Source organism: Gymnoscopelus braueri, assembly GCF_963280865.1.
Source record: "Gymnoscopelus braueri genome assembly, chromosome: 22".
Taxonomy (NCBI): domain Eukaryota; kingdom Metazoa; phylum Chordata; class Actinopteri; order Myctophiformes; family Myctophidae; genus Gymnoscopelus; species Gymnoscopelus braueri.
Genome location: NC_137624.1, coordinates 31,290,787 through 31,317,893, shown reverse-complemented (window position 1 = coordinate 31,317,893; position 27,107 = coordinate 31,290,787). Strand labels below are relative to the sequence as shown.

The following is a 27,107-nucleotide window of genomic DNA, read 5'->3' as shown; positions in this document are numbered from 1 at the left end:
CCCCAGGGGGGTCTCCAAAATGTTTTTTTTTTAAATGATTTTAAAAGACTGGGAAAGCATCTGTGTCATTCTAGAGTTCTTTGGCTATTAAAAGATAGCAGATCTACAAGTTCATAGCGTGGCACCGAGTGACGGATACCTTCCCCGGTCTTAATGGGTTAAGTATCCTATGGAAGTATGGAAAAGCGCTACATAAATGCAGTCCATTTACACAAAAGTAGTAAAGAAATTGCCGATCTTTAGAGCTTGTGGATCTGCTATTTTTTACTATTTTTGAATTTGAATCCTGAAAAGACGCTTGTTGTGATGCTTGTAGAGCTTGTAGATCTGCAGTTTTTTGGCTATTTCTGAAAACTGTTCAAAATATATTAATTTTTTGCATTTGGCCTATAATGGCAGGAATGCCAGGTTTAAAGTGATTAATGAGCATGTGGATCATTATGGCTGCTGTGTGTGGAGATTCAAAATCCTCCATTATTAGCATCCGACAATCATCCAATAAATCCATGTTTTGACGCCAAGCTGGCAGAAATACACTTATGATGATGAATGCAGCCATGGTGATGGAGGCCAGACGCTCAAAATGCATTTAACCACACAAACCAATCACGTCACACGTTGTTGTGAGCTTGTATCAGCTATTTTCACTTTTTGGGGGGAAACATTTTTTTATTTAAAGAATTAGTTTGTGTTCTTGGTTTCCAGAACTCAGGATCAGTACCACTTCCTGACCACTAGGGCCCAAATTAGGTTCTGAGGTCTTCTATTATCTGAAACGGAGCCGTAGTGTATATGGAAACCAGGGACGTGCAGACAATGTTAGAGCGGCAGGGGCTGAAATTTTGTAGATCGTCTATTTTCGGTGTGCCACATTCTCCCCACATTCTCAGTCTTCAAAGGACAATTAAAACAGTGGTTGAAATAAAACTTATAATATTTTTTATAGACTAGGCCCACTCTAAATTAGATTTTAATATATACCTATTGTTGATCTACCTTGAGTGTTGTTGTTAACTTACTGTACGTTGTATCGTTGTTATATTGTAATGTCTGTATTGTTTCTTGTTTTTTTGGCATGGAGAGTGGGTAAAAGGGCATGGGGGCTGAAGCCCCCTTTGATGTCTGTGTGTGCACTGTGCCTGATGGAAACAAATCCAGAACATGTGAAATATGTTACACTGCAGTGGGCATCATTCCATGGTACTGTACGCTTAGTTCTAAAAGAGCCAAGCAGAGCTGTACACTAGGGCACACGTTCTCAAACTTTTTTGAAAAGATTTTGTGCCAGTGACCCCCAGAAGAGAAGAGTTATGTAAAAAAATAAAATAGGAGATGTTCAAGCTCTGCTATCTTTGAATAGCCAACGTATAAATGGATAAAGTGGTTAAAATTATTTTTATGCCATATTAACACATTTTGTCGGGGACCCCCTGGAACCTTAATTGCACCTAAGGACCCCACTTTTGAGAACCACTGCACTAGGGGTGGTTATGATGATGATGCGGTGAAAGTACAGCTATTCTAGTATTAGTGGGGGGGGGGGGTGTTGGAATTAGCATGATCAATATGCTGATCTGTTGTGAGGTCACAGCTGATTGATCAACTCAATAGCTGCTCCGCTTTGAGGTGAAGACTTCCACTCCACGACCTTCCAGCTCAGCTCAAATCCAAGGTACCAGTCGATGAAAGTGTGTGTGTGTGTGTGTGTGTGTGTGTGTGTGTGTTGGTTGGGGTTTGTTTGCATGAGTGGGTGTTTGTGTGTCAGCACTTAGAGAGGCTCGCAAAGGAAGTCATTAAGTCAGCAGTGTGCTCTCGCCTCCCGAGTGACTAAATTCCACAGATAGACACATTAGTGTCCCAATCCTACACATGATGTTTTTTAGTTTTTTTAACCAGACTCACACAGGAAGCTGAAACTATATATAGTCAACATTTAAACACTGAAAGATGGTGTTAAAGTGATGTTAAAATAAGTGTTAAATAGCTCTATATTGTGATATTAATCATTGAGGGGTAACAGGGGTGTCTCCCTGTCTCTCCAGCTCTTTGCTAAACAGAAAATAAATGTTCGAGTTGGGATTGTTGACCTGGCACCTAGATAGTTTGTATAGTTTCAATGTAGAGATAGTTTTTTTTTAATATTGTACTGTTTAGATTGATGCTAGCCGGTTCTTGGTTTACCTGTGATCTAGTTTACTGAGGCACTACACTGTCTCTCTGCATTTGATGTATGTGCTTACCTTGCTTAGCCTACTGTCTCTCTGGATAAAGAGCGCCTGCTAAATGCCTGCTAAATTGACAAAACTGGAACTGTAACACAATGAAATTTAAGTTAATAAATGATCTTTGTGGGGATTGGATAAATGTTGCATCCCGCACTATTCTAGAAAATGTCTGAAATTGCTTGAAACATTTTGCCTATGATGACATGGCCAATATAGGGAAGGAAATTATTCAATACAAAGAGCCTTTTCTGTCTGTGTGTGTGTGTCTTTCTGTCTTTCTGTGTGTGTGTGTGTGTGTGTGTGTGTGTGTGTGTGTGTGTGTGTGTGTGTGTGTGTGTGTGTGTGTGTGTGTGTGTGTGTGTGTGTGTGTGTGTGTGTGTGTGTGTGTGTGTGTATATGTGTGTGCACTCTATTTGTCTGGCCTCATCCCAGATAGACCAGTCATAAACACAGTGCATGTACCAATTAACTACACACACACACACACACACACACACACACACACACACACACACACACACACACACACACACACACACACACACACACACACACAAAGAAACACAAAGAAACACAATGTTTTCATTGTGCCAACTGCCAGCTTCCCTCTCGTTCAGGCCTGCTGCATCTTTTCTTGTTGAGTTTTATGTCTTAATTGGCGCTGTGTGTGTGTGTGTATGTGTGAGAGAGAGAGAGAGACTTCAGTCTCTCCATCTCTCTCACTGTTCCTCTCATTTCAAGGTCCAGTCTTTCTTTGTTGATATGTCTTGTGTACTTGTACATACAGTAAGAGTACAATTATTTTGTTATCTTTTGTATTACTATATTGTCCTTATTTTCTTATCAAAACACTCCTTAATTACCTTCACACAATGTTTGCCTCTCTGACATATAAACATAAACAGAACATATTAAGCAACAGCTCCCGCTCACTCAGATCAGCTAACAGAAGGGAAGCTGTCTGAACCTTCCCTAAAACACCCTGGACAACACTCCACACGTCCTAGACTCTTCTCCCTTCCCTAAAACACTCTGGACAACGCTCCACACGTCCTTGACTCTTCTCCCTTCACTAAAACACCCTGGACAACGCTCCACACGTCCTAGACTCTTCTCCCTTCCCTAAAACACTCTGGACAACGCTCCACACATCCTTGACTCTTCTTCCTTCCCTAAAACACCCTGGACAACGCTCCACATGTCCTAAACTCTTCTCCCTTCACTAAAACACCCTGGACAACGCTCCACATGTCCTAGACACTTCTCCCTTTCCTAAAACACCCTGAACAACGCTCCACACGTCCTAGACTCTTCTCCCTTCTCTAAAACACTCTGGACAACGCTCCACACGTCCTAGACTCTTCTCCCTTCTCTAAAACACTCTGGACAACACTCCACACGTCCTTGACTCTTCTCCCTTCTCTAAAACACTTTGGACACTGCTCCACACGTCCTAGACTCTTCTCCGTTCCCTAAAACACCCTGGACAACGCTCCACGCGTCCTAGACTCTTCTTCCTCCTGTAATCTGAAGACTAACCTCTTCAGACTCCACCTCAACCTGTAGCACTTGACCTGGCCTTGACGACCATGCACACTTATGCAAAGGTTAAAATGTAATTTAGATAGCATGTTATTTAGACAGATGCCAGGTTCATTTGTTGACCTGTCCTTGCATCCTATAGTTTGTATATTATACTATTAGACTGATGCTTCTTAGTCTATCAAAAGCAGAGGTAGAAGTATAGGGAGCCTCCCATCCCCCTGCTTGGCCTCACTACTGTGTGAGCAGGTAGTAACACACACACACACACACACACACACACACACACACACACACACACACACACACACACACACACACACACACACACACACACACACACACACACACACACACACACACACACACACACACACACACACACACACACACACACACACACACACACACACACACACACACACTCTCTCTCTCTCTCTCTCTCTCTCACACTCCCTAAACTGTGCTAATGACTTGATGGTGTGTACTGAGAACTTAGTGAGGAACATGCTAATGGTGTGTTAGATTGCATAGATTTCCCTGTGTGTGTGTGTGTGTGTGTGTGTGTGTTGCGCACGCGCACCACTTTCCAAACCTTTTCAGCTGGAGATCAAAACAGAAATGTGGTGTTTCCACAGGAACCCAAACATTATGAATTAAGCACTTATTTCAATGAGCTGGTAGATCTGCTATTTTCACTATATATATATATATATGTTTTATAAAGCTTTTCACCTATTGACATGCCCAAAATAGAGATCAATTATTAATTGTATTATTTCATTAAATGACCGATGATCCATTATTTTTGAGTTTTTAATTAAATCAATTATTTGTATTAACTGTTGTAGCCCTAAAGACTCAGCATTGTTCTAGTTGCATTACCGATATGCAGCCACTAGGTCCTCGTTAGGGTTGGGATCCGGAACCGGAGGAAACCGGATCCAACATTGAGGAACCACCCGAACCAGGAATCGGTTTCATTACATTTGGAACCATTTCCCGAACCAGTTTATCGCACTTGTCAGAGCTGGTAACGTCTGCTATGCGATACCAGTGGTTCTCAATCTTTTTAAAAGAAAGAAACACCATAACTCTGAGAGTGTACAAATGGACGGGTCCATTTGGTTCCATTTGCACACTCTCTGAGTTACGGACCTGTAAGGGTCCATAAGTAACCCAGACGGTCCCTGGACCTCACTTTGAGAACCAATATAATATGTATGATTTTTGAAAATATAGGAATCATTAAAGGGAACCGTTAAGGAATCGGACCGTTCAGAGAGAATCATTAGGAATCCTTAGGATTCCTCCCAACCCTAGTTGCACTGTGTGTTTGTACTTTGTACATGTTTTATAGGCCTGCTATTGAATTAAACTGCTGTAATTTAGTCATCTCATTGTTTTCACTGCATTTTCCAGTCGCATACTTTGGAATGGAATTAGCTCTAGGTGGAAGGATGCTCCATAATGTGACAGCAAAGCGTGAGGTTTTTTAGTATTTAGGATTAGCCTACTTGTCCCTGTGTGTGAAACGCTGGACAAGCTGTTGGTAGATATTGGTACAATCTGTTCTTGGAAACGTCCCCAGTCTCTCATTACTTAAAATTCATAGTTTCTCAGATGCTATGTGGGAAAATAATATATTAATAATCATATCACTAGTGGAATGACCACCCTTTGGCTCTTCAAAGCGGAGCTCCAGTTTATCAGCTGTGTGCCAGGACGGCATTTTGAACACTTGAGCCCAAGGACCCCTTAGCTGATAGAGAGATGAAGCAGGGACCCCCCCCCCCCCCCCCACACACTACATATTATATGAAATTGTGTTGCAGATTAAACTTTTTCATAGATTTCATAGATGGCTTCATAGACTTGTTTGACAGCACTAGTGTCAGTGTTGCGTAGCATTGTGCTGGATTCATATTCATTTAACCACTTAAACCCTCAGTACTATAGTAAACTTGACCTTTGGCTCTGTACTTGGTCTGCTCTTTTTTCCCTCTACAACAAAACCTCAACGGCGAAAATAGCTGGTCTACAAGGCAAGCTTACAACGCGTTGCAGCGCGACGCGTTGTGAGCTTGTAGATCGGCGTTGTGAGCTTGTAGATCGGCTCACTATTTCTGAACATTTCAGAAATAGTGACCCCTAGTAGGGGGTACTAAGCACAAAAAATGGCCAAATCGTTACGCGGCGGATAAAAGCATGAAATTTGATACAGATGTCCCTTGGGTCATCCTAAAACATCCTAGAAGGGGTGCCCAAAAAAATCTTAAACAGGAAGTGACTTATGGACAAAATTCAAAATGGCCACCTAAACTGTTGACCGTTGACTCAAAAGACACCAAAATAATCTCCAAAAAGCATAACATTTGGCACATATGTCCCTTGGGTCATCCTAAGACATCCTAGAAGGGGTGCCCAAAGGAATCTGAAACAGGAAGTGAGTTATTGACTAAATTGAAAATGGCCGCCTAGTGTTGTCGATTGACTCAAAAGACAACTAAAGAATCTCATAAAAGCATACAATTTGGCACACATGTCTTTTTGGTCATCCTAAGACATCCTAGAAGGGGTGCCCAAAGAAATCTTAAGCAGGAACTGAGTTATTGACAAAATTGAAAATGGCCGCCTACAGTGTTATCTATTGACTCAAAAGACAACTAAAGAATCTCATAAAAGCATACAATTTGGCATACATGTCCCTTGGGTCATCCCAAGACATCCCAAAAGGGGTGCCCAAAAAAATCTTAAACAGGAAGTGAGTCATTGACAAAATTGAAAATGACCGCCTACAGTGTTGTCGATTGACTCAAAAGACAACTAAAGAATCTCATAATGGCATACATGTCCCTTGGGTCATCCTAAGACATCCTAGAAGGGGTGCCTGAAATTTTCTGAAACAGGAAGTGAGTTATTGACTAAATTGAAAATGGCTGTGTACAGTCTTGACAGATGATGCAAAAGACACTCATAAAAAATAATCTCATAAAAGCATGAAATTTGGTACAAATGTCCCTTGGGTGATCTGAATGCATCCTAAGGGGTGCCAAAAAAAGTTTGAATAGTCTCTCAATGGAAAACACTCCTCCCACACGGGCTGCACTGCTACAATATTCAAATCGAGCAGCCAATCTAGCATTTGGTCCAGAAGCCTGAAAGCTATGCAATCTCTACCATCTCCTGACAAATAAATTAAAGTCGCTGATTCGTGGACACCTTTATGGACACTCTTGCCAGAGGCTGCTTAAGTTTGTAGAGAACTCAAGTGTGGCTGCAAAGCTGAGCCCTTCTGTTCGAGAAAGTGTAGATGCCGGGATGCTGGGTTACCTTGCAGAGCATTATGCCAATGTGCTGGTAATTGCGAAATGGCACACATGAATACATGTAGTTACTAAACACTAATCACAAAAAAACAGTAATGATCAAGAAGAAAATACATGAGAAGATAGAGTGTAAAACAAGCAAGAAGATGTAGAGTGCAAAATAAATAAGATGCAGAGAGTAAAATAAGAATATGCAGAGTAAGATAAGATGCAGAGTAAAATAAATGAGAATATGCAGAGAGTTAGATAAATAAAGAAGATTCAAAGAGTACAATAAAAAAATTAGGAGAGAAAGTAAAATAAATAAGTGATGTAGAAATGAAAACAGAAGGTAGACTACAAAATACGGCAAGTTATGCACTGCATAACCTGTCGTATTGAGTCTGCATAATATGCAGACTGCCATGGTCAACTGTTTAAACAGCCATTTAGAATTTCTTCAACATGGTCCCTTCCTAAAAAGTTTAATAAACAAGCAAACAAATAAATAACCCCTTCTAGGATATATTAAGAAGCACTCAATGTACGTACCAAATTATACACTTTTATGACGTCCCCTTATGTTTTCTTTTGTGTCAACTGCTTTTAGGCGGTCACTTCCTGTTTAAAACCTTTTTGGGCACCCCTTGTAGGATGCGTTCAAATCACCCAAGGGACATTTGTACCACATTTCATGCTTTTATGAGATTCTGTAGGTATCTTGCATCATCTTTCAACACTGTAGGCGGCCATTTTCAATTTAGTCAATAACTCACTTCCTGTTTCAGATTATTTTTGGCACCCCTTCTAGGATGTGTTAGGATGACCCAAGGGACATATGTGCCAAATTGTATACTTTTTGGAGATTCTATAGGCTTTTTGAGTCAATCGCCAACACTGTAGGCGGCCATTTTCAATTTAGTCAATAACTCACTTCCTGTTGAAGACTTTTTTGGGCACCCCTTCTAGGATGTCTTAGGATGACCCAAGGGACATGTGTGACACATTTTATACTTTTTGGAGATTCTTTAGTTGTCTTTTGAGTCAATCGACAACACTAGGCGGCCATTTTCAATTTGGTCAATAACTCACTTCCTGTTTCAGATTTTTTTGGGCTCCCCTTCTAGGATGTCTTAGGATGACCCAAAGGACATGTGTGCCACATTTTATGCTTTTTGGAGATTATTTTGGTGTCTTTTGAGTCAACGGTCAACAGTTTAGGTGGCCATTTTGGATTTTGTCCATAACTCACTTCCTGTTTAAGATTTTTTTGGGCACCCCTTCTAGGATGTTTTAGGATGACCCAAGGGACATCTGTATCAAATTTCATGCTTTTATCCGCCGCGTAACAATTTTTCACTTAGTACCCCCTACTACCCCCCCCCCCCCCCCCCCACAAGCCGCCCAAAAACCGGCAACCCGCCACTACCAATATTTACAAGCTGCTTTAAACAAAAAACAAGCCCAAGGTTGCTTACAATAAGCAGACTTGGCAACACTATAGTCATAAAGGTCTATATGGAACAAAGCTGCCGGGCATCATGTCTAAAAATGTCTCTAATCGATGTGAGCTCCATATATTATTGATCTGTATTGATTTGAGCTTTACGGTCAAACTGTCTTTTTCTCTGTTTATTATTGTGTTCGGTCTCACTAGCAGGACATCGTCTCTGTCGGTTGGAAACCTTATATGTGTTATATAGCAGATCTACAAGTTCTACAAGCTCAAAGATCTACAAGCTCAAAACGTGTCGCTTCGCGCCACATTTCGAGCTTGTAGATCTGCTACTTTTATGCTCAAGTAGGGCGTTAATTAAATATGGAGATATGAGGTTTCTGCCCGACAGCAACGTGATGATGTTTAGTGACTGTGTACAATGACCTACTGACATAAATAAATACTGTCGCTGTCACCGTACCATATTTCAACTTTTTATGTTTTGTTTTTTGTTTAGTTTTTTTCATAAATGGATGCCCTACTTCGGCGTAAAAGAGTAGTGTCATGAGCTCAGTTCAGGGCTCTCCCCAGGCTGGCAAACGAGAGTAGCGCCCAGGATTACAAGCTTAGGCAATTGGCACTGGCTTAGGCAATGGGTTACAAAATCGTGAAAAATAAAAAGGTATTCTGCTTTACCCCTGGACTATATGCGTCAATATACACGAATAAACTGGATCTTTTACTTCACGCCTTTGTAACTGTGTTGGATGTAACACTTAAGGCACAAACATGTCTCTATCACAGTGGTATAGCTTCTATTTTGCATAAAGCTCATTATTGAGGCTTGACTTTGTTGACGTTATTAAAAACGCTGCGGTCGAGACTAAAAGCACTCTTCTTCTTCTCTCTGTGCTCATTAACTCCTGTGTCTCCCATTCATTATTCATGAGTTTGTGGAAAAAGCTTTCAACTATATTCTTTTGTTTTTTTTACGCAAATATCAAAAGTGATACACCCTTGGCCACACACACACACACACACACACACACACACACACACACACACACACACACACACACACACACACACACACACACACACACACACACACACACACACACACACACCCACACACACCTACACACGCACACCAACCAATTAAAATGAACATGGTGTTGTTGGATCAAAGACATAGAGAGGATAATGGTTTACTGTTAGATAACAGACACAACTTGACATAAATGTCACCCCACTACGCACTGATGTTATGCTTCTCATGGACCTCTTATTTGCATAGTTTTGAGACATAATGCAGTTGTATTTCAACTCTTTTTGGAAAGAAAAACCAAGGAGTACATTCCACCTCATTCATTTGACAAAATAAACATGTTGAAATGAAGCCTGCTTTGTCCCTACCTACAGTTACTGTTAACATTAAAACATTTAACCCACGTAAACCCTATACTAGGTTGTCTGGAGTCCCCCAGGGGTATATGCGCTGAAAATAGCCGATCCACAAGCTCACAACAGGAGTGAAGGTTCGCCCCCCAGAATAGGGAAGCTATAGGATTCAAGTGGTTAAACTTAGAATCAACTAAATGTGAAGTCCTTACAGTGGAGGTGGATGTGATGTGTAGTGAAAACAGCACTTAGTTCAGTTCTGCTGTTCAGTTGTTAGACAAAAGAGTGAGTTTCATTCCTTAATGTATTCTGCTGAGTACTAAGTATACTGTAGAGGATTTAAGTGGTTATAAAACTGAAGTGATATGAATAAATTCCAAATATTATCAAAGTATTCTGCGGCACTCCTGGACTATGCGTCACGGCCAGGCCCGGCGCCACAGGGGTGCCAGAGGGGGCCTGGCACCCTCTGTTGCAAATTCTGCCCCCTCAGTTTGTGTTTTATGTACATATTGTTTTACAATATAAAAAATGTTCCATCTGCCCCCTCAGTCATTTCATCCTGGAGCCGAGCCTGGTCACGGCTAACGTTACTTTTAAAAGTAACTTGTTACGTTACAGGATTGCCGCCATTAAAAAGTATTCCGTTACGTTACAGGATTACCTTCTGAGAAAAGTTACTCGTTGAGATTATTTTTGCGTTACCGACGATTCAAACCCCTTCCCCTCAGGAAGTTTGATAAACATAAAATCAAGAGTGCAGCTGCAGGACCACATTAAGTGTCTCCGTATGCTTTAATGTGTTATCCTGGGTTTAAGTTCTAGTGTGAATGATTTTACCAAAATCAAATCAAATCAAATCAAATCAAAGCCTACCGGAGTGATCACCAGTGTTGTGGAGGTGGAGCTGTGCTGGGCTTCACCAAGGCTATTTGCATTGATTTCTCCTCCTTTCACCAATAAATCCAAAAATAGTGTGAATACTCCCATGACTGTACTAAAGGGCAACCTCTCTGTCTTCTCTCAATATCTGCCATGTCGTACAGGTGCGGCAAATTGATGTGATAAAAACAAGACCAGCCAGCCGGCCCGTGTGTGTTACACCATAAGTGGTGACCCGTTGAATACAGAGCCGAATAGAATGATAACACAATCACCACAGCCTGCTGGCCCGGTAACCAATTTCTGTGTAACATAGGTGCAAATCTCCGTGGCGTTGACAGAGACGAGCTAGTTCATTGATCAGGAAACCTCGCAAATGGGTCGGATGGATTTTCCTTTTCATTTGTGGCAACAAATTAGGTCTTAAATGATACTAAGTAACACCATTATTTTGGAAAAGGTAACTAGTGACCGATTACTCTAATTGCAAAACTAACACGTTAGTTTACTCGTTACCCAAAAAAGTATTCCGTTAGAGTAACAGACCCCCAACGCTGGTCACGGCATTTGAAAGGTGCACTGCAGACAGTACTTTTTGTAGTTTGCACTTCACAGTGCTAACTGCAGGCATGATGCAGAGAGGTGGTATTTAGATGGGTCTCTTCACAGTGCTAACTGGAGGCATGCAGGCAGTGTGGTGTTACTTAGATGGGTCTCTTCCTTCACTGTGCTAACTGGAGGCATGCAGGCAGAGTGGTAGTATTTAGATGGGTCTCTTCACCAGTGATGGAAGAAGTACTCACATTTTTTACTTACGTAAAAGTATCAATACTGCAATGTAGAAATACTCTGTTACATGTAACAATACACAATACATGTAAGTAAAAGTCTGGAATTCAAAATTGACTTGAGTTAAAGTCCGAAAGTATTGGTATCAAAATGTAAAGTACCTTAAAGTACCATATGTAGAAAGTACTCATTAGGCAGAATGTCCAGTTTCACAAGTTTTCAAATATCTAAAATGTATACAAATACTTTGAAAATATCGGATCTACAAGCTCACAACACGCCGCACCGCAACGCACCGCACCTCCTAACTACCTAGTCCTAACCCCAAGTTAAACCTAGTCCTAACTCTAACCCCAAGTTAAACTTAGTCCTAACTCTAACCCCAAATTAAACCTAGTCCTAATTCTAACCCCAAGTTAAACCTAGTCCTAACTCTAACCCCAAATTAAACCTAGTCCTAATTCTAACCCCAAGTTAAACCTATAGTCCCAACTCTAACCCCAAGTTAAACCTAGTCCTAACTCTAACCCCAAGTGAAACCTAACTCCTGACTGCCTAGTCCTAACCCTAACCCAAAGCTGAATCTTTTATTAATTGTAACCTTTGCTCTAAATATCTTTCTTAGCCATGAAAATATAACATTTCATATCACAGGGACCCAAAACATTGCCCTATACAAGGTCAAGTTTGTCTGGATTTGCAGTACTATCCTGGTTCGGGTATTTCTTGTGAATCATTAGGCTGCTTTCCTTTGTGCATTCACCATCACCACATCAATCTACTGAATGTGACACATCATTCACCGCTCCGTGTCCACACGATCACATGCACCCACGCACACCATTGACCTCAACACATACATATGACTCAGTGTTATAAAATGTATTTGTTCCTGTGGCTGATGCATCCATATGTCAATACAGATCACTGTGGTGCTAGAGAGACACGTGCCACAGTGTAGTTTAAAGGGATAGTTCACCCAAAAAATGACTTATTTTCTATCAATTGCACACCCCATGAAGCCTTGAATTCATGGAGACTTTTTGGTTTCTGTCGCATTCCTATGCCAATAAATCCGGAGACTTCTTACTTTCGTCGACTAAAACTATGACAAGAAATGTTCATCGACTACCTTTTTTCACTGACAAAAACTAAATAAAGAAAAACTGAGCTGTGATGATTTAAAACTATTGTAAAATATGTTGACGATTCCGTCAACAAATAAAAAGTAGACTAAAATGTGGGAGGGATCCAGTAGGACTAAGACAAGTCATTTTACGCTTGGTTGCACGCAGATGTCGTGCTCCGCGTCTGTGACGCGTTGTGAGCTTGTAGATCGACTATTTTCGGAACACAGCTAAGCATAAATCAGGCATTGCACCTAGAGATGCACGATATAAAAAATGTGGACGATATCCGATAATATGCACGGCTAAATCAACCGATACCGATATATTACATTATCACATATTATATTTATATTGATTTTTCATTTTCAAAGCCAGTAACGGTCACATTATTGTGTCAATATCTGTGAAATGTCTGTGAAATGTCAGTCAATATTGGTGAAATATCGGTCAATATCGGTTAAAAAATATCTGTGAAAAGTTATCGGGATTATTTTGACATCGGTTCGATACGATATTGCACTTTTAATTAAATATCGTCCGATTTCAATATGCTACCACTAATGCATCACTAATTGCGACGCCATCACGGCCTGTCAAAAATACATTTTAGTCGACTAAATCAACTGTAGATTTAGTGTGTGAACGTGACACCATCGTACGACAAAATATAAAAACCAGGCTCATGAATTAGAAAACTATATTAATAAATCGGTTGGCACCTCTGATACGGTTTGGCACCGTAGGGTGGCACAGTCCAATAATGGAAACAGCTGCAGTGGGTGCAGCAGTTGGGGATGGTTTTCATTAATCTTATTTCGATCTTAATTTTTGTTAATGGCATTCATTGCCTTCGGGAGCAGCAGGCACACAGTCAAAAAGAGGATGGGATGGAGGGTAGGGTGGGGGGGAACACTGCATTACGCTTGTATGCCTCCCTTCGCCAAGCCGGTGACATTTACCAAATCTATGAAAAAGTTTAATCTGCAACACAATTTTATACAATGTGTAGTGGGGGGGGGTCCCTGCTTCATCTCTCTCTCAGCTAAGGGGTCCTTGGCCTGAAAAATATTTGAGACCCCTGATGTAGTATATCGTCTCTGTCGGGTCAAATTTGTGGATCTGCTACTTTTAATGCTTCTGTGTGACGCTGTAGTATTATGAAATACTGTAGGGCGTTAATTTACGAAAAAACACAAAGTTGAAAAACAGAGATAAGAGGTTTCCGGCTGACAACAACCATATCGATATCGATATACCGGCTATTTTCGCTGTGCAACATGCTTCCATAGAAGACATGCTGGCTTCTATGGAATCCAAATGACTGAAATCAGTCATGGTGACTGAGAACTTCAATCCATGCAAATGTCTTGAAATTCCCTCAAAGGCAAATCTTGGGATATCGCATTCACAGCGTTGGGGGACGGATGTCCGTCCGGACAGATGGACGGACAACCCACTGTGTCCACCAACCAGGGGACATAATGAGACAAACAGCTGTGCGGACAGATGTGCACACACACACACACCTGTGTGAACCGTGAACACTCAGCACAGATCTGTGAGAATGTGTCGGGATAGAAAGAGAGAGAGAGAGAGAGAAACGACAGGAAGAATGATGAAGAGACTGCGGAGAGAAATGGAGAGAATGAGAGAGAGAGAGAGACACAGATGATGCCATCTGCTCAGCTGAGCTGGTTGCCGCCTGAGTGATGTGCACAACACCTGCTGTTGTGACACCTCGCAAACAACACACACACACACACACACACACACACACACACGCGCACACGCACACGCACACGCAGTAACACACAAATAAAAATGCCAGCTGGCGTTTTAAATTGTGAGCATGGAGGAGGAAGGTAGAAAGAAAATCCGTTTTGAATCTAAAACCAGCAGACAGTTAGAAATGGATGAAGACACATCATGGTAACAGTATACATGACATATCATTGTTGTCGGGCAGAAACCTCTTATCTCCATATTCTAACTTTTTGTGTTTTTTTTCCGCAAAATTAACGCCCTACTAAAGTTGATCGTACTAAAGCATCACACAAAAGTATCAAAACAAAGTAGCAGATCCACAAGCGACGCGTTTCAAATTTGTAGATCTGTGGACATATGAAGTTTCCCCCCGACAGACGATATCATTGCTAAACCTTGGTATCTCTATATTTTCTTTTGTTGGGAACATGTTTGGTCGGCTCGGACAATACCTGTAGGAAGTGTTGATCAAACGTGAATCAATATTCTGTTACTGCATCATCGTCTATTTCTCACCTCAAATATTTTCAAAAACATTATTGAGTGTAACATAACTGTTTAGCTGTAAACGATACGTTTTTGTGTTTGTTTACAAAATCAAGCAGTGCAGATTGGGCCATATGAGCCAGGTGCTCTGAGCCTTTGATTAGACAGCGGTCTGTCTGCATGCATGCGTTATTGAGTTCACCGGTCATTATTCAAAATGAATAGCCCGATGAGTTCAGTGATTGACAAAACATATTTAACCAATAAAAAGTAGTTCATGACTAAATGATAACATCACTGGAACACAGGCTATTCTTTTCCATTTCCTGAAAAGAACCGGTTTTGGACATAAATGGTTTCCACCCGACAGTGACAACATACTTCTCGTGTCTACAGCCCCACCCGGATAGAATATCATTCTTATTTTGAGATATAGATAGATATAGTGTAGCTGTAAATGAACTTATAAATATTGACTCAAGTTTTGCGTGTCGCAAGCTTTTAGAGCTGCTATTTTGCACCGAAGACTTTTGGTGTAGAGGGAAAAAGGAGTGGGCCATGGATGGACCCCTGGAGGACCCTGCATGGTCACCCAAGTATATAGGGTTTCATTGAAATGTTTGGATTATTACAAAAAATATCAAAATCTAAATCATTTAGCGTTCTCAGAGGATGCATCCATTGTATGAAGAATATAAAGTTCCCCATAATAAAGTTTGTGAAAAGTAGACTTTTCTCACAAACACTCTCCTTTGATAGAGTTTGTAAGCATTGTGAATTGTTATGATAATGTATGCCCCTCCGAGCATTAGCATAAGTAACAGTCAGCACAACTCTGCACTCTCACCATGCATGAGACAAGGACCAAATAATGATGCCTTCTCTGAGCGCAACACACACACACACACACACACACACACACACACACACACACACACACACACACACACACACACACACACACACACACACACACACAGGGGCTGCTAGATTACTTCATTACACATGAATGATTACACCCCCCCTAAAATCATAATAAGTCATATAATTAATTTGACTACTTAACTAAAGCGATGAAACCTGATGATTACATTTGATGACTTTTTGATGGCATTAAAACAGCCTGCATGGGGTCTTAAAAGTTTTTCAGGCCAAGGACCCCTTAGCTGAGAGAGAGAGATGAAGCAGGGACCCCCACTACATATTGTACAAAATTGTATACTTCATGTATAGCTTCATAGACTTGTTTGACAGCACTGTCATCAGTGTATGTTGGATTCATGTTAAAGTGTATTTTCAGACATTTAACCAATTAAACCGTCAATACTTGGTAAACCTGACCTTTGACTCTGTACTTGGCCTGCTCTTTTTTCCCTCTACACCAAACCTCTTTGCCGACAATAGCTGGTAGAGCTGCTATTTTTGGTTAAGTGGTTAATGTAAAAAAAAAAAGTTCCTATCACACAAAGATTTTTTACTCTGAGGACCCCAGACCCCCTGTTGAAGACCTCTAGGGGCCTCTTGGGTTTACACAGGAATGCACATTGAACCACGGGAACCTTTGTGTTTCCAAAGCGGCAGCTCTACCTCCCTCCTGAGCCACACTGACAGTTATAGCAGACACTTCAATGGGATTCCCATATCAAAGGCAGAGAGACAGTGGAGCTGCAGCTTTGAAGCAAATGGGAAGTGAACTATGAAGGTTTGTTTCATACAGCTCTGCAGACAGTCTTAAGCCATTAAGACCGGGAACGCGGAAACAAGCACAGCTGAGCGCAGATCTACAAGCTATGAGCTTGTAGATCTGCTATTTTTTTTAAAAATCGTGGAAAATGTGTGCAAATCTTTGAATATATATATATAATATTTTAAAGCAAAAAAAATTACTCAAATCTTTGCTTCTGGGGGGTCCCTGGATCAAAATATTTTGAGATGGGGGGGGTCCGCGGCCAAATACCTATCATTTTGGAACGTCTTTGACATGAAAAAGTTTGAGAACCACTGATATTATTTTGGTAACATACGTTTAAAAAAAAAACTGTTAGGATTTAGAAGACATTTGTAGAATCTCCCAGAAGCAAAGATTTGAGTACAAAAAAATTGCTTTAAAAAATATATATTCAAAGATTCAAAAATAGCAGATCTACAAGCTCATATAGCTCGGTGCCGCGCTATGAGCTTGTATATCTGCTATTTTTTGAATAGCCAAAGAAATCTAAAATGACACAGATGCTTTCCCTGTCTTAACGGGTTAATCGCACCGATAAAGCTGTGATTAAGGGCGACAATGAAAACATAAGGTATGTTCTGTACTCTAGTCTATATGATTTACTAAGACTCACATCCAGGGGTTCTCAAACCTTTTTCAAGTCAAGCACCCACAAATTAATATGTATTTGGCCCCGGAGCCCCCCACTTTGTGAACCACTGCTACAAGCTTCTACAAGACAGGCTATTTTTTTTTTGCTGTTTCATTCCCCGGTCCGCCAGGTTTGTTTGTGTGCCGAAGTGTCCCTGAGCAAGGCACTTGACAGCTAGCAGCTCCCCGGGGTGCTGTCTTAACACAGTAGCACCCAGTCGGTGCTGTCTTAACACATTGACTGCCAGAGTTTATTCATAATGTACTCACCCCTGTGCCAGCAATTTGCGTGTTTTTTAATTTTTTTGTTTTGTAATTTTTCATTCAAATACATTCTCTGATTGTGTTGTCAAGCACCTACGATTGTTCCACCAGTAGAGAGCAGCACATCCAAACATTGATCACCTCGCTCACCCCCTCCCAAACAGGCCCACGTCATATCCGGTCATTCAAAGGATGTGACGTTTTCGACAATAACCGGCCCGCTGATCAGCCTGAAAACGATGTGATACACTACGACGATGACTGTTAGTCACCCGGACCAAAGAAAATAGAAGTTGAGCTGTCCGTTTGTCTTTTATACCGTGTGAAAAACCGTGTTTTTCCTTATTCTGGCCGAAAATCACCGGAGAAAAACAACGTGACCCGGAAATTAATTTTTTTTTTTACATCCGGCTCCGGGTGAGTGTGACGTAAGTGGAAAACGAAAGTGTTGATGAGAAATAAACACAGCCGTGCGATCACAGATTAAACAATGAAAATTCAAAAGAACGCATCAATGCGATCCTGGCACTCAAGCGATGGATTTGAAAGAACGCATCGATGCGATCTTGGCACTGTATGTGTTAACACAGTAATAATAATAATAATTATAATAATAAAATGTATTTGTATAGCACCTTTCATTACATGAAATGCAGCTGAAAGTGCTTTACAGAGCAAGAATAAAGCACAAGTGCTTAACAGAAAAAGTACAAATAATTTAACAATAACGCAAAAAAAGAAAAGCAAAAGCATAAAACAACATTAAAACAATAGCAAAAAAAGGCAGTGAATCAGGCAAAACACCCAAGGGTGCCATCTTAATACAGCAGCACCCAGCGGGGGCCACCCACTGCTCCTGCTAGTTAGGCTGACGACGCGGTGATGAAAACACCCCCCAAGGACTGTGGGGACGTTATATTATTATTATTCACAACTTCATAATTTGATATTCATAGCTATCATTTGAAATTCAAATGCTGAAGTCGTGTTGACTTTTCAAAAGTCCTTCAGCCATAATCTTTCAATGGCAACATGCGGTCAGAACCAGTGACTCTTAAACTTTGTCCATGTCTTGTAGATCAGCTTAGTTGTAGCTTGCATATCATATATTTTTAAATAGCCAATTATATTAGGATTAAAGTGCTGATTGTGATGCAATATTCACACATTTTGCTGGGACTCCAGGCCCCACTTTGGAGAACCACTGGTTTGGACGACTTAATATTTTTTAGTAGTATTGTTTTCAAGAGCACTTAAAGCAAGACCAAGGCAAGAAAGAGTGTGAAGTTTAGGGCAGTGCTACTCAAACTATTTCAAGTCAACCGCTCCCGTTCAGGGAGCGCCTGAAAATGAAGCCAACGCTAAAAGTGGGTCCTCAAGAATATAGCTCAGTGCCTGAACATAGCAGATGACCAAAATATGGTTCTATTTATCACCAGAAATGCCTCAATCTTATACGATAAATGGACGGAATCTCTGTACATCTGTCATTCGAGAACTGTCCCCACACCAAAATACATGTCAGATATGATCGAAAGGCATGAACCTAGTACTGTAGGTCGCTGTCTGGCACTGAATGTTTAGAAGTTCCAAAGGTCAATGGTAAGAGACATGGAGAGGCTGCTTTTCGTTTTTTTGCCCCTACACTCTGGAACTCCCTGCCAGTCAATCTGAGAATGGCTGAATCAGTAGATATTTTTTAATGTAATCTTAAAACATATTTATTTTGCCTTGCTTATCGCAATGATTAATCTGACAGATATTCAGTGGGGGTTTTTTTCTGTTCTTTTTTTTAAATAGTTTTCTGCAGATTTGTCTTTTTAAGTCTTTATCTCTTTTTTTATTTAAATGTTTTATTGTATGATCTTTATTTTTTTGTGTAAAGCACTTTGAGCTGCATTTTATGTATGAAAGGTGCAATATAAATAAAGATCATTATTCCCCACACCTGCCATTTGATGACTTAGTCAGTCCACTTTCCACAGTCAGTTTGCACTCTCCACACATTGTCCACACACGTTTACCACTGCACAAGGACTTTTCCACATGGGCACAAAAGGGACACAGACAGACAGACAGACGGTTGCAACGGGCACTCTGACAAAGGGTATAATGGGTATTGCATAACAAGGTGTGCCATGAATTCCCCATTTGCATCGTTCCCGAGTAGTTATAGCCTAGTTATTTATAAATTGTCGCTGTCAGACAGAAACCTCATATCTCCACTTTTCAACTTTTTATGTTTTTTGTTTCCATAAATTAATGCCCTGCTTCATCCTACAAGAGTGTCACACAAAAGTTGCGTGTGTGCGTGGGGGGGGCATCTTAACTGAGAACATTTATTTTTTAATACATAAATGTGTCAAGTAATTACATTCAATTAGGTGATTCAATCGTTCAGAATGAACCAAAAACAACTTTGGAGAAATGAGTCACTAATGGAACTTGCATCTTGTCCAATTACATGACTCAACTGGAACTGGAACTAACTTGTTTAAATACCAATTAAATCATCTCCAAACATTTCATGTCATTTCCATTTGAATCTGGCACTTAAAAACATTCATGGCTGCCTAGAATGTCAAACATTCATGGCTGCCTATGACAAACAGCGTGCCAAAGCAGACTGTGAAAGTGTCTCTATTCTGGGGGTGAATATATTCAGCGAAACAGGTAAATTAGCCGATCTACAAGCTCACAACGCTTCGTGGTGCGAAGCATTGTGAGCTTGTAGATCGGCTAATTTACCTGCAGAAACACAACTGGTTGCCCTGTTTCTGCAGGTAAACACCACCACACTATTCTAGTGACTGATAACTGCTAGTATAGAGCGAAATAATTGTTACTTTTATGTAAACACAGGGCAAAGTTACGTACTATGCCTTTTTAACCAGTGGTTCTCAAAGTGGGTTCCGGGGACCCCCAGGGGTCCTTGAGGGGGTTCCAGGGGGTCCCCAGCAAAATGTGTTAACACAGCATCACAATAATTTTAACCACTTTATCCATGTATACATTGGCTATTCAAAAATAGCAGATATGCAACCTCACAGCGCGTCACATTGTACCGCGCTGTGAGCTTGTATATCTGCTATTATACATTTTTGAAAAATCTTTGCTTTTTTTTTTACACAAATCGTCTCTTCTGGGGGTCCCTGGCACAGAACATTTTCAGATGGGGGTCCGCGGCCAAATATATATCAATGTGGGGGTCCTTGACGTGGAAATGTTTGAGAACCACTGATTTAAACAGTCATGGCTGCCTATAAAGGAAAAGAAGGTGAAGGTTGCTCACAAATGCGATATAGAAGGAAATAGCTGCATGCAGTATACTGAGTGCTTCCCACTGCACAAAGACTCCCCTAATCTCCTTATTACTGCAAACGGCTCACTGCTGAGACTAGGTAGATACACACATAGCAATGAGGTGTAATTTCATTATAAAAAAATAATAGTTTGCTTCAGCCACACAATTTCCCCTATTTCCATTACAATGTCTATTGCTTACACCAGTGGTTCTAAAAGTTTTCCATGTAAACGACCCCCAAATTAACCCATTAAGACCTGAGGCCGATATTAATGTCTTCTAAATCCTAACAGTTTTCTGAAAAAAGTATGTTTCTATGTCAGTGGTTCTCAAACTTTTTCATGTCAATATGTGTTTGGCTGCGGCCCCCCATCTGAAAATATTTTGTTCCAGGGACCCCCCATACAAGATTTATGATGTTGAAATATACATTTTCACATTTTGGCCCGGACCGCTGGCCTTGCGTTCCGGGGCATCTAGGCTCATAAGTAGCCTGACAGCGCACCGTGGGTTTGAGTCCCGTTCCACTGGTTCGGGTCTTTGCTGCATGTCTCTCCCCAGCTCTCTTCCCATCTCTCTCTCCATGTTTCCTGTCCATCAATAAAGGCAGAAAAAGCCCCCAAAACAAAATCTTTTTCACATTTCCCTCCAGATTTTCAAAAAGCATATATATATATATATATATATATATATATATATATATATATGGGGGTTAAAGTGGTTCAACTGATTTTTATGTTATATTAACTCATTGGGTGCCAGAGTTATTTCAGATTTTTAGCTGTTGGCTGCCAGAGATTTTTAATTGAAAAACAAAAAGTACTCAGGAGCCGAGATACAGAATTTTAAAGTTTTAAGTTAACAAGGAAGTGGATAGGAGTCTAGATCTTCAACTAATCATATCTCCTAGGTCTTAGGGTCAAATTTTAAAAAAAAAAGTTTATTTTTTTTCAATAGAACGCATTAACGCGATCTTGGCGGCCAAGCGCACTATTTATTAGATCGCATTAATGCGTTAATGGCGGCCAATGAGTTAAAGGACGACTTCACCCATTTTCAACCTATCTTCACATAATTGATCCTCTAATGCTCATGATAAAATGGCACCATTTTGTCTACCCTGTCTGTGTCTCAGAGGAGGATAGTGGACAGTTCAGAAACCCGCCTACCAGTGACATCATCGATGGTAAATCCAACCTAATAGAAACTGCAGACTTTCTATTCCTGGAAAGTTAGCATGTCTTGTTGTTTTTTTCACCTTATGCCTAATGATGATGTCACTGGTAGGCAGGTTTCTGAAGTGTCCACAGCCCTCCTCTGAGACACAAACCGAGTAGATTCTTTTTTTTTTTTACCATTTTATCATGAGCATTGAAGATAGGTTGAACATGGGTGAAGTCGTCCTTTAACTAATTTAGCTGGGGACCCCCTGGAACCCCCTCAAGGATCCCTGGGGGCCCCCGGACCTCTCTTTGAGATACAATAGCTTACTCTACATACCACTTTTTCAATACAGTTATGAGCCCAAGCATCCAGAAGTAGAGTATGGACAATGAATATATCCAACCACAAGAAACTCCAGAAGAATCTCCTCTGCCATGATGACTCTGTACTTCACTCTTTCTGCCCCCCACCCCCCTCACCCTGGGGTTCTCACAAATAATAAAACCCCAGAAGGGAAACTGATTCAAGACATGAGAATGTCAGCCATGCAGAAGAAATTGGCAAGGTGATGTGATGGAAAGAGAAAGACTGACTACGCCTGAATGACTTCTGGACTGACAGGAGAGGAGAAGAGAGGATAGGAAAGGAGAGGAGAGAGGAGAAGAGAAGAGGAAACGAGACGCAATGAGAAAAGAGCAGAGAAGAGAGGAGAGGAGAGAGATAAACAGAATAGCAGAAGCCATATGGATGCTTTTCACACACATATCTTACTGATATAAACGTGGTTAGAGCCATACAGTCAATAAAACAATTCTGTATGTTTTCAGTGGTTACAAGCTCACATTCACTTTGTTATACAACAGGGGGTTTCCTTTTCATGTCGAGGACCCCCAAAATTACATGTATTTGCGGACCCCCATCTCAAAAAAAATTGTTCCAGGGACCCCGAGAAGCAAATATTTGATTTGTTGTTCTCTTCAAAAAATGTACTGTATGTATTCAAAGATTTGCACAAATGTTCAAGATTTTTCTAAAATAGCAGATCCACAAGCTTATAGCGCGGCACGAAGTGACACACCATGAGCTTGTATATCTGCTATATTTGAATAGCCAATGTATAGAATAATACATCAGATCTACCAGCCTATAGCGCAAAGACATGGATGCTTTTCACGCACACACAGTATCTTACTGTTATAAATGTGGTTAGAGCCATAATCAATAAAACAATAAAACAAACTATGTTTTCAGTGGTTACAAGCTATACAACTTCCCAGCAGTTCTCTCCCCCCCCCCCCCCCCCCGCAGCCTGGCTCTATGACACTAAAAAGCTCTGCGGTGAGATCTGATTAAACGCAGTCAGGCACCAAGACAATTTACAATGCAGGCATTTAGCAGACGCTCTTTATCCAGAGCGACTTACAGTAAAGCAAGGTAAACGCGTACATGCATCGAATGCAGAGAGACAGTGTAGTGCCTCAGTAAACTATAGGATCACGGGAAAACCAGGAACCTGCAGTAGCATCACTCGAAACAATACTGTCCAAATAATAATCTATACCGTTGCCGTTGGTCTTCAAAGTTTTTCAGGCCAAGGACCCCTTAGCTGAGAGAGAGATGATGCAGGGACCCCCACTACATATTGTATAAAATTGTATTGCAGATTAAACGTTTCCACAGATTTCATAGATAGCTTCATAGACTTATTTGACAGCACTATCATCAGTGTTGTGTCAATTCATGTTTGTTTGTTTGTGTGTTTGTTTATTTACACATTTTTTGTTCTATTAAGATTTTATGAAAGATGCTTCTGAACGTATTGCTAGTTTGACCACTTCAAATGCTCAAATCTTAAAATAACAACCGAAAATAGCCGATCTACAAGGTCTCAATGCGTCGCAGACGCATTGAGAGCTTGTAGATCGGCTATTTTCGCTGTGCAACATGCTTCCATAGAAGACACGCTGGCTTGTATGGAAACTAAAATCAGTTGTGGTGACTAATCCATGCACAACAACAAAGAACAGACATTGATCCCTATAAGCCTAGTCTGGTAAAGAATCCCGGTCGCGTGAATTCATGTTATCACGCAGACCAGTCTGTCCCCAAGGGCTGGGTGGGCGTTTTGCAGAAACCAAAAAGTGGCGGAGCCAATCAGCGTCTGCGCTGATTGGGCCCTGTGATTGACAGATGCCAATTGGCTCTTCCACTTTTTGGTTTCTGCAAAACGCCCACCCACTGCTTGGGGCCAGACCGGTCTGCAGAAGAACACATGATAATGTGAATTCACGCGACTGGGATGGTTTACCAGGCTGCCCTAAGCCCACTCTAAAAACTTAGAGTGCCTAGTATAGAGCCCTGGAGGGACCCCAGTCAACTTACCACTTAAACCTTACAGCCCGTAGTACTGTAAGGTTTTTGCATGATGACACTGTTGTATAGGACACATAGGTCTTTAAATGGACAACAGCCCTGCGAAATTCAACAACAGCCCCTTTGGTAGAAAACACTCACTATGGATTCTCAAAACACTTAAGTCATCACCTGCATTTTGTTAGGTCATGACCCTATCAAACATGTAAAACAGCACATGAAATCAATCAATCAAGCAAGCAATCAAGCAAGCAAGCACGCAATTAATCATTCATCAATGAATCAATCTGTCTGTCTGTCAGGACATAGAATTGGATCTAGAATTGTTGATCTACTATTTTCTGTTCCTATTGTAGCGTAAATAAACAGTGTGTCATTAGTTGTATCTCATTGGTCCCTGCAGCCTGCTATTATCATTTCCTTGGCTCTCGGTGGTGATATGATATAAATATGATAGAAGGTTATGATATAAGGTTCACTCCATGAGTTCATAGACAGTAAATGGATGAGAAATGATTGAGCTGGGAACCACTGACTGATTCATATACGGTATACACATATAGTCACTGTCTATTTATATTCTCTGACACACACGCACACACACACGTTTTTATTACTATACTTGTGAGGACATCAACATTTTTGGACGCTGATGTTTACATTCTTTAGCTTTTTTTTAACCATGAGCCTGAAGCCGAAAAATTGCAGATCTACAAGCTCCCAACGCGATCTACATGTGTACAAGCACACATCAACTAAGTTTAAATGAGGCATATCTCGATATCTCTAATCCCTAAATCTAACCTCTAAATGTCTGATCCTAAACCTTAACCCCAACCTGGACCTTTTTCTTAATTGCAAATGTATCAACCATAATAAAACAATGATTTTTCTTTGTTGAGGACCAGACAAAATGATCCTCCTCAAAACGTCTATTACTGACATTTTACTATACTTATGGGGACATTTGGTCCTCACAAGTATAGTAATACACACACACACACACACACACACACACACACACACACACACACACACACACACACACACACACACACACACACACACAACCACTGTTGCGAAAGAGAGAGAGATGGAGAGAGGAGAGAGAGAGGGTGAGGGGGAGGGAGGGAGGGGGGAGTTAATTTGAATGTTGGTACACAAGCCCTCTGCATTCCAGCATCCATCTATCTACCATCCATCCATCCGGCTCCCACGCACACAGACATAAGTGCACAGGAAGACTGACCAGTTCATTGTTAGGCTATAATATATACTGCACTGTACTGTACTGTACTGTACTGTACTGTACTGTACTGTACTGTACTAGCATGCCATGCAGCACAACTTCAATGAACACAAACAAAACAAGCCAATTAACATTCACACTTCTATGGACTCCTGTGTGCTTTCATTTCTTCATGAGAGACAGAAGAACCACACAAACAAACATCCAAACACAAGGGCCTCCTATTCCTTCACATTCACAACAGAGTTACACACTGCAACATAGTTACAGTAATACTGCAACATTGTTTCTGCCTTGCTTGGAGAAAGCTCAGATGGACACAATATATCCCACACATTATTAACATAAAGTCATTGTTACACTGCAACATTGTTGCTGCCTTGCTTGGAGACAGATCAGATGAACACAATGTATCCCACACATTATTAACAGTAATTATAGCCATGGATCAAGGCTGTGATCAATACAACATAGTTACACTGCAACATTGTTGCTGTCTCAGATGAGCATAATTCACACATTATTAACAGTCATTTTAGCCTTGGTAGTCTTCTTGATCCAAGGCTATTAGTTATGGGTATAATAATCTTGGATGGGATTATTATTATTATTTACCTTGCCCCTCAGTGATTTAACAGATATGATAATCTGGGGATGGGATTATTATTATTTACCTTCATGCCCCTCAGTGACGCCGATGATCATCATCCACAACAATCCGACCCAGAAGAGCATCGCTGACAATGTGCTCCCACTCCGGAGGGTTCGGATTCGGTTGTAACGGTTTCGGTTATAAACTGGTGGTGGCATGGTACCGTGGTGGCGACAATAACAACAACAAGAGACCAGCGAGCTCCAGCCCAGCCAGCCGAGCCCAGGTTGGCTTTTTAAATTAAAATAATAAAAAAAAATAACCCGAGGAGAAATGATGTTCCCAAGATAATGTTCAGTGACTGAACTGAACTGGTGGAGTCTTTCCTTCCACGCTGGCTGCAGGGCTGTGGACCCGGCGGTGGGCGCACTGCGGTCCGGGTAGAGAGCCTGGACGAGGTGGTCGGTAGAATGTGGAGGATCACTGGGAGCTCATGTTGTTACAGCATTATCTCCCCTTGACTGAACTCCGCGAAACCAAACGAGCCCCGTTATACTGGCTCTGATCTGTCCTCTGTGCATGCTGATGCTCTCTCTCTCTCTCTCTCTCTCTCTCTCTCTCTCTCTCTGTAGCGCTCTCGCTCTCTCTCTCTCTCTCTCCCCCCAACACACGTGCACTGAAAACTTAATCAGGCTAGCAGCATAATGAATGATACTATGATGCACTGTGATGATGAAACGAGAAACTGACAGAGTGTGAGAGCAGCGTGACGTGATGTGATGTCCTCAAACCTCCTCATGTCAAGGATCCGCAAATTGATATGTATTTGGCCGCGGA

At 41.1% G+C, this 27,107-nt stretch overlaps 1 protein-coding gene across 1 annotated transcript in view; it reads right to left on the bottom strand.

Moving 5' to 3' along the window:
• The window catches only part of sez6l (seizure related 6 homolog (mouse)-like), a gene marked incomplete at its 5' end in the record, with an annotated part of 81,704 nt that extends 55,291 nt beyond the window's left edge, over positions 1 to 26,413 (bottom strand). Inside the window, one exon of the mRNA XM_080420296.1 lies at positions 26,353 to 26,413. Coding sequence (XP_080276422.1) covers positions 26,353 to 26,413 — 61 coding nt within the window. The remainder of the gene's footprint in view (positions 1 to 26,352) is intronic.
• Between the last annotated feature and the right edge of the window lie 694 nt (positions 26,414 to 27,107).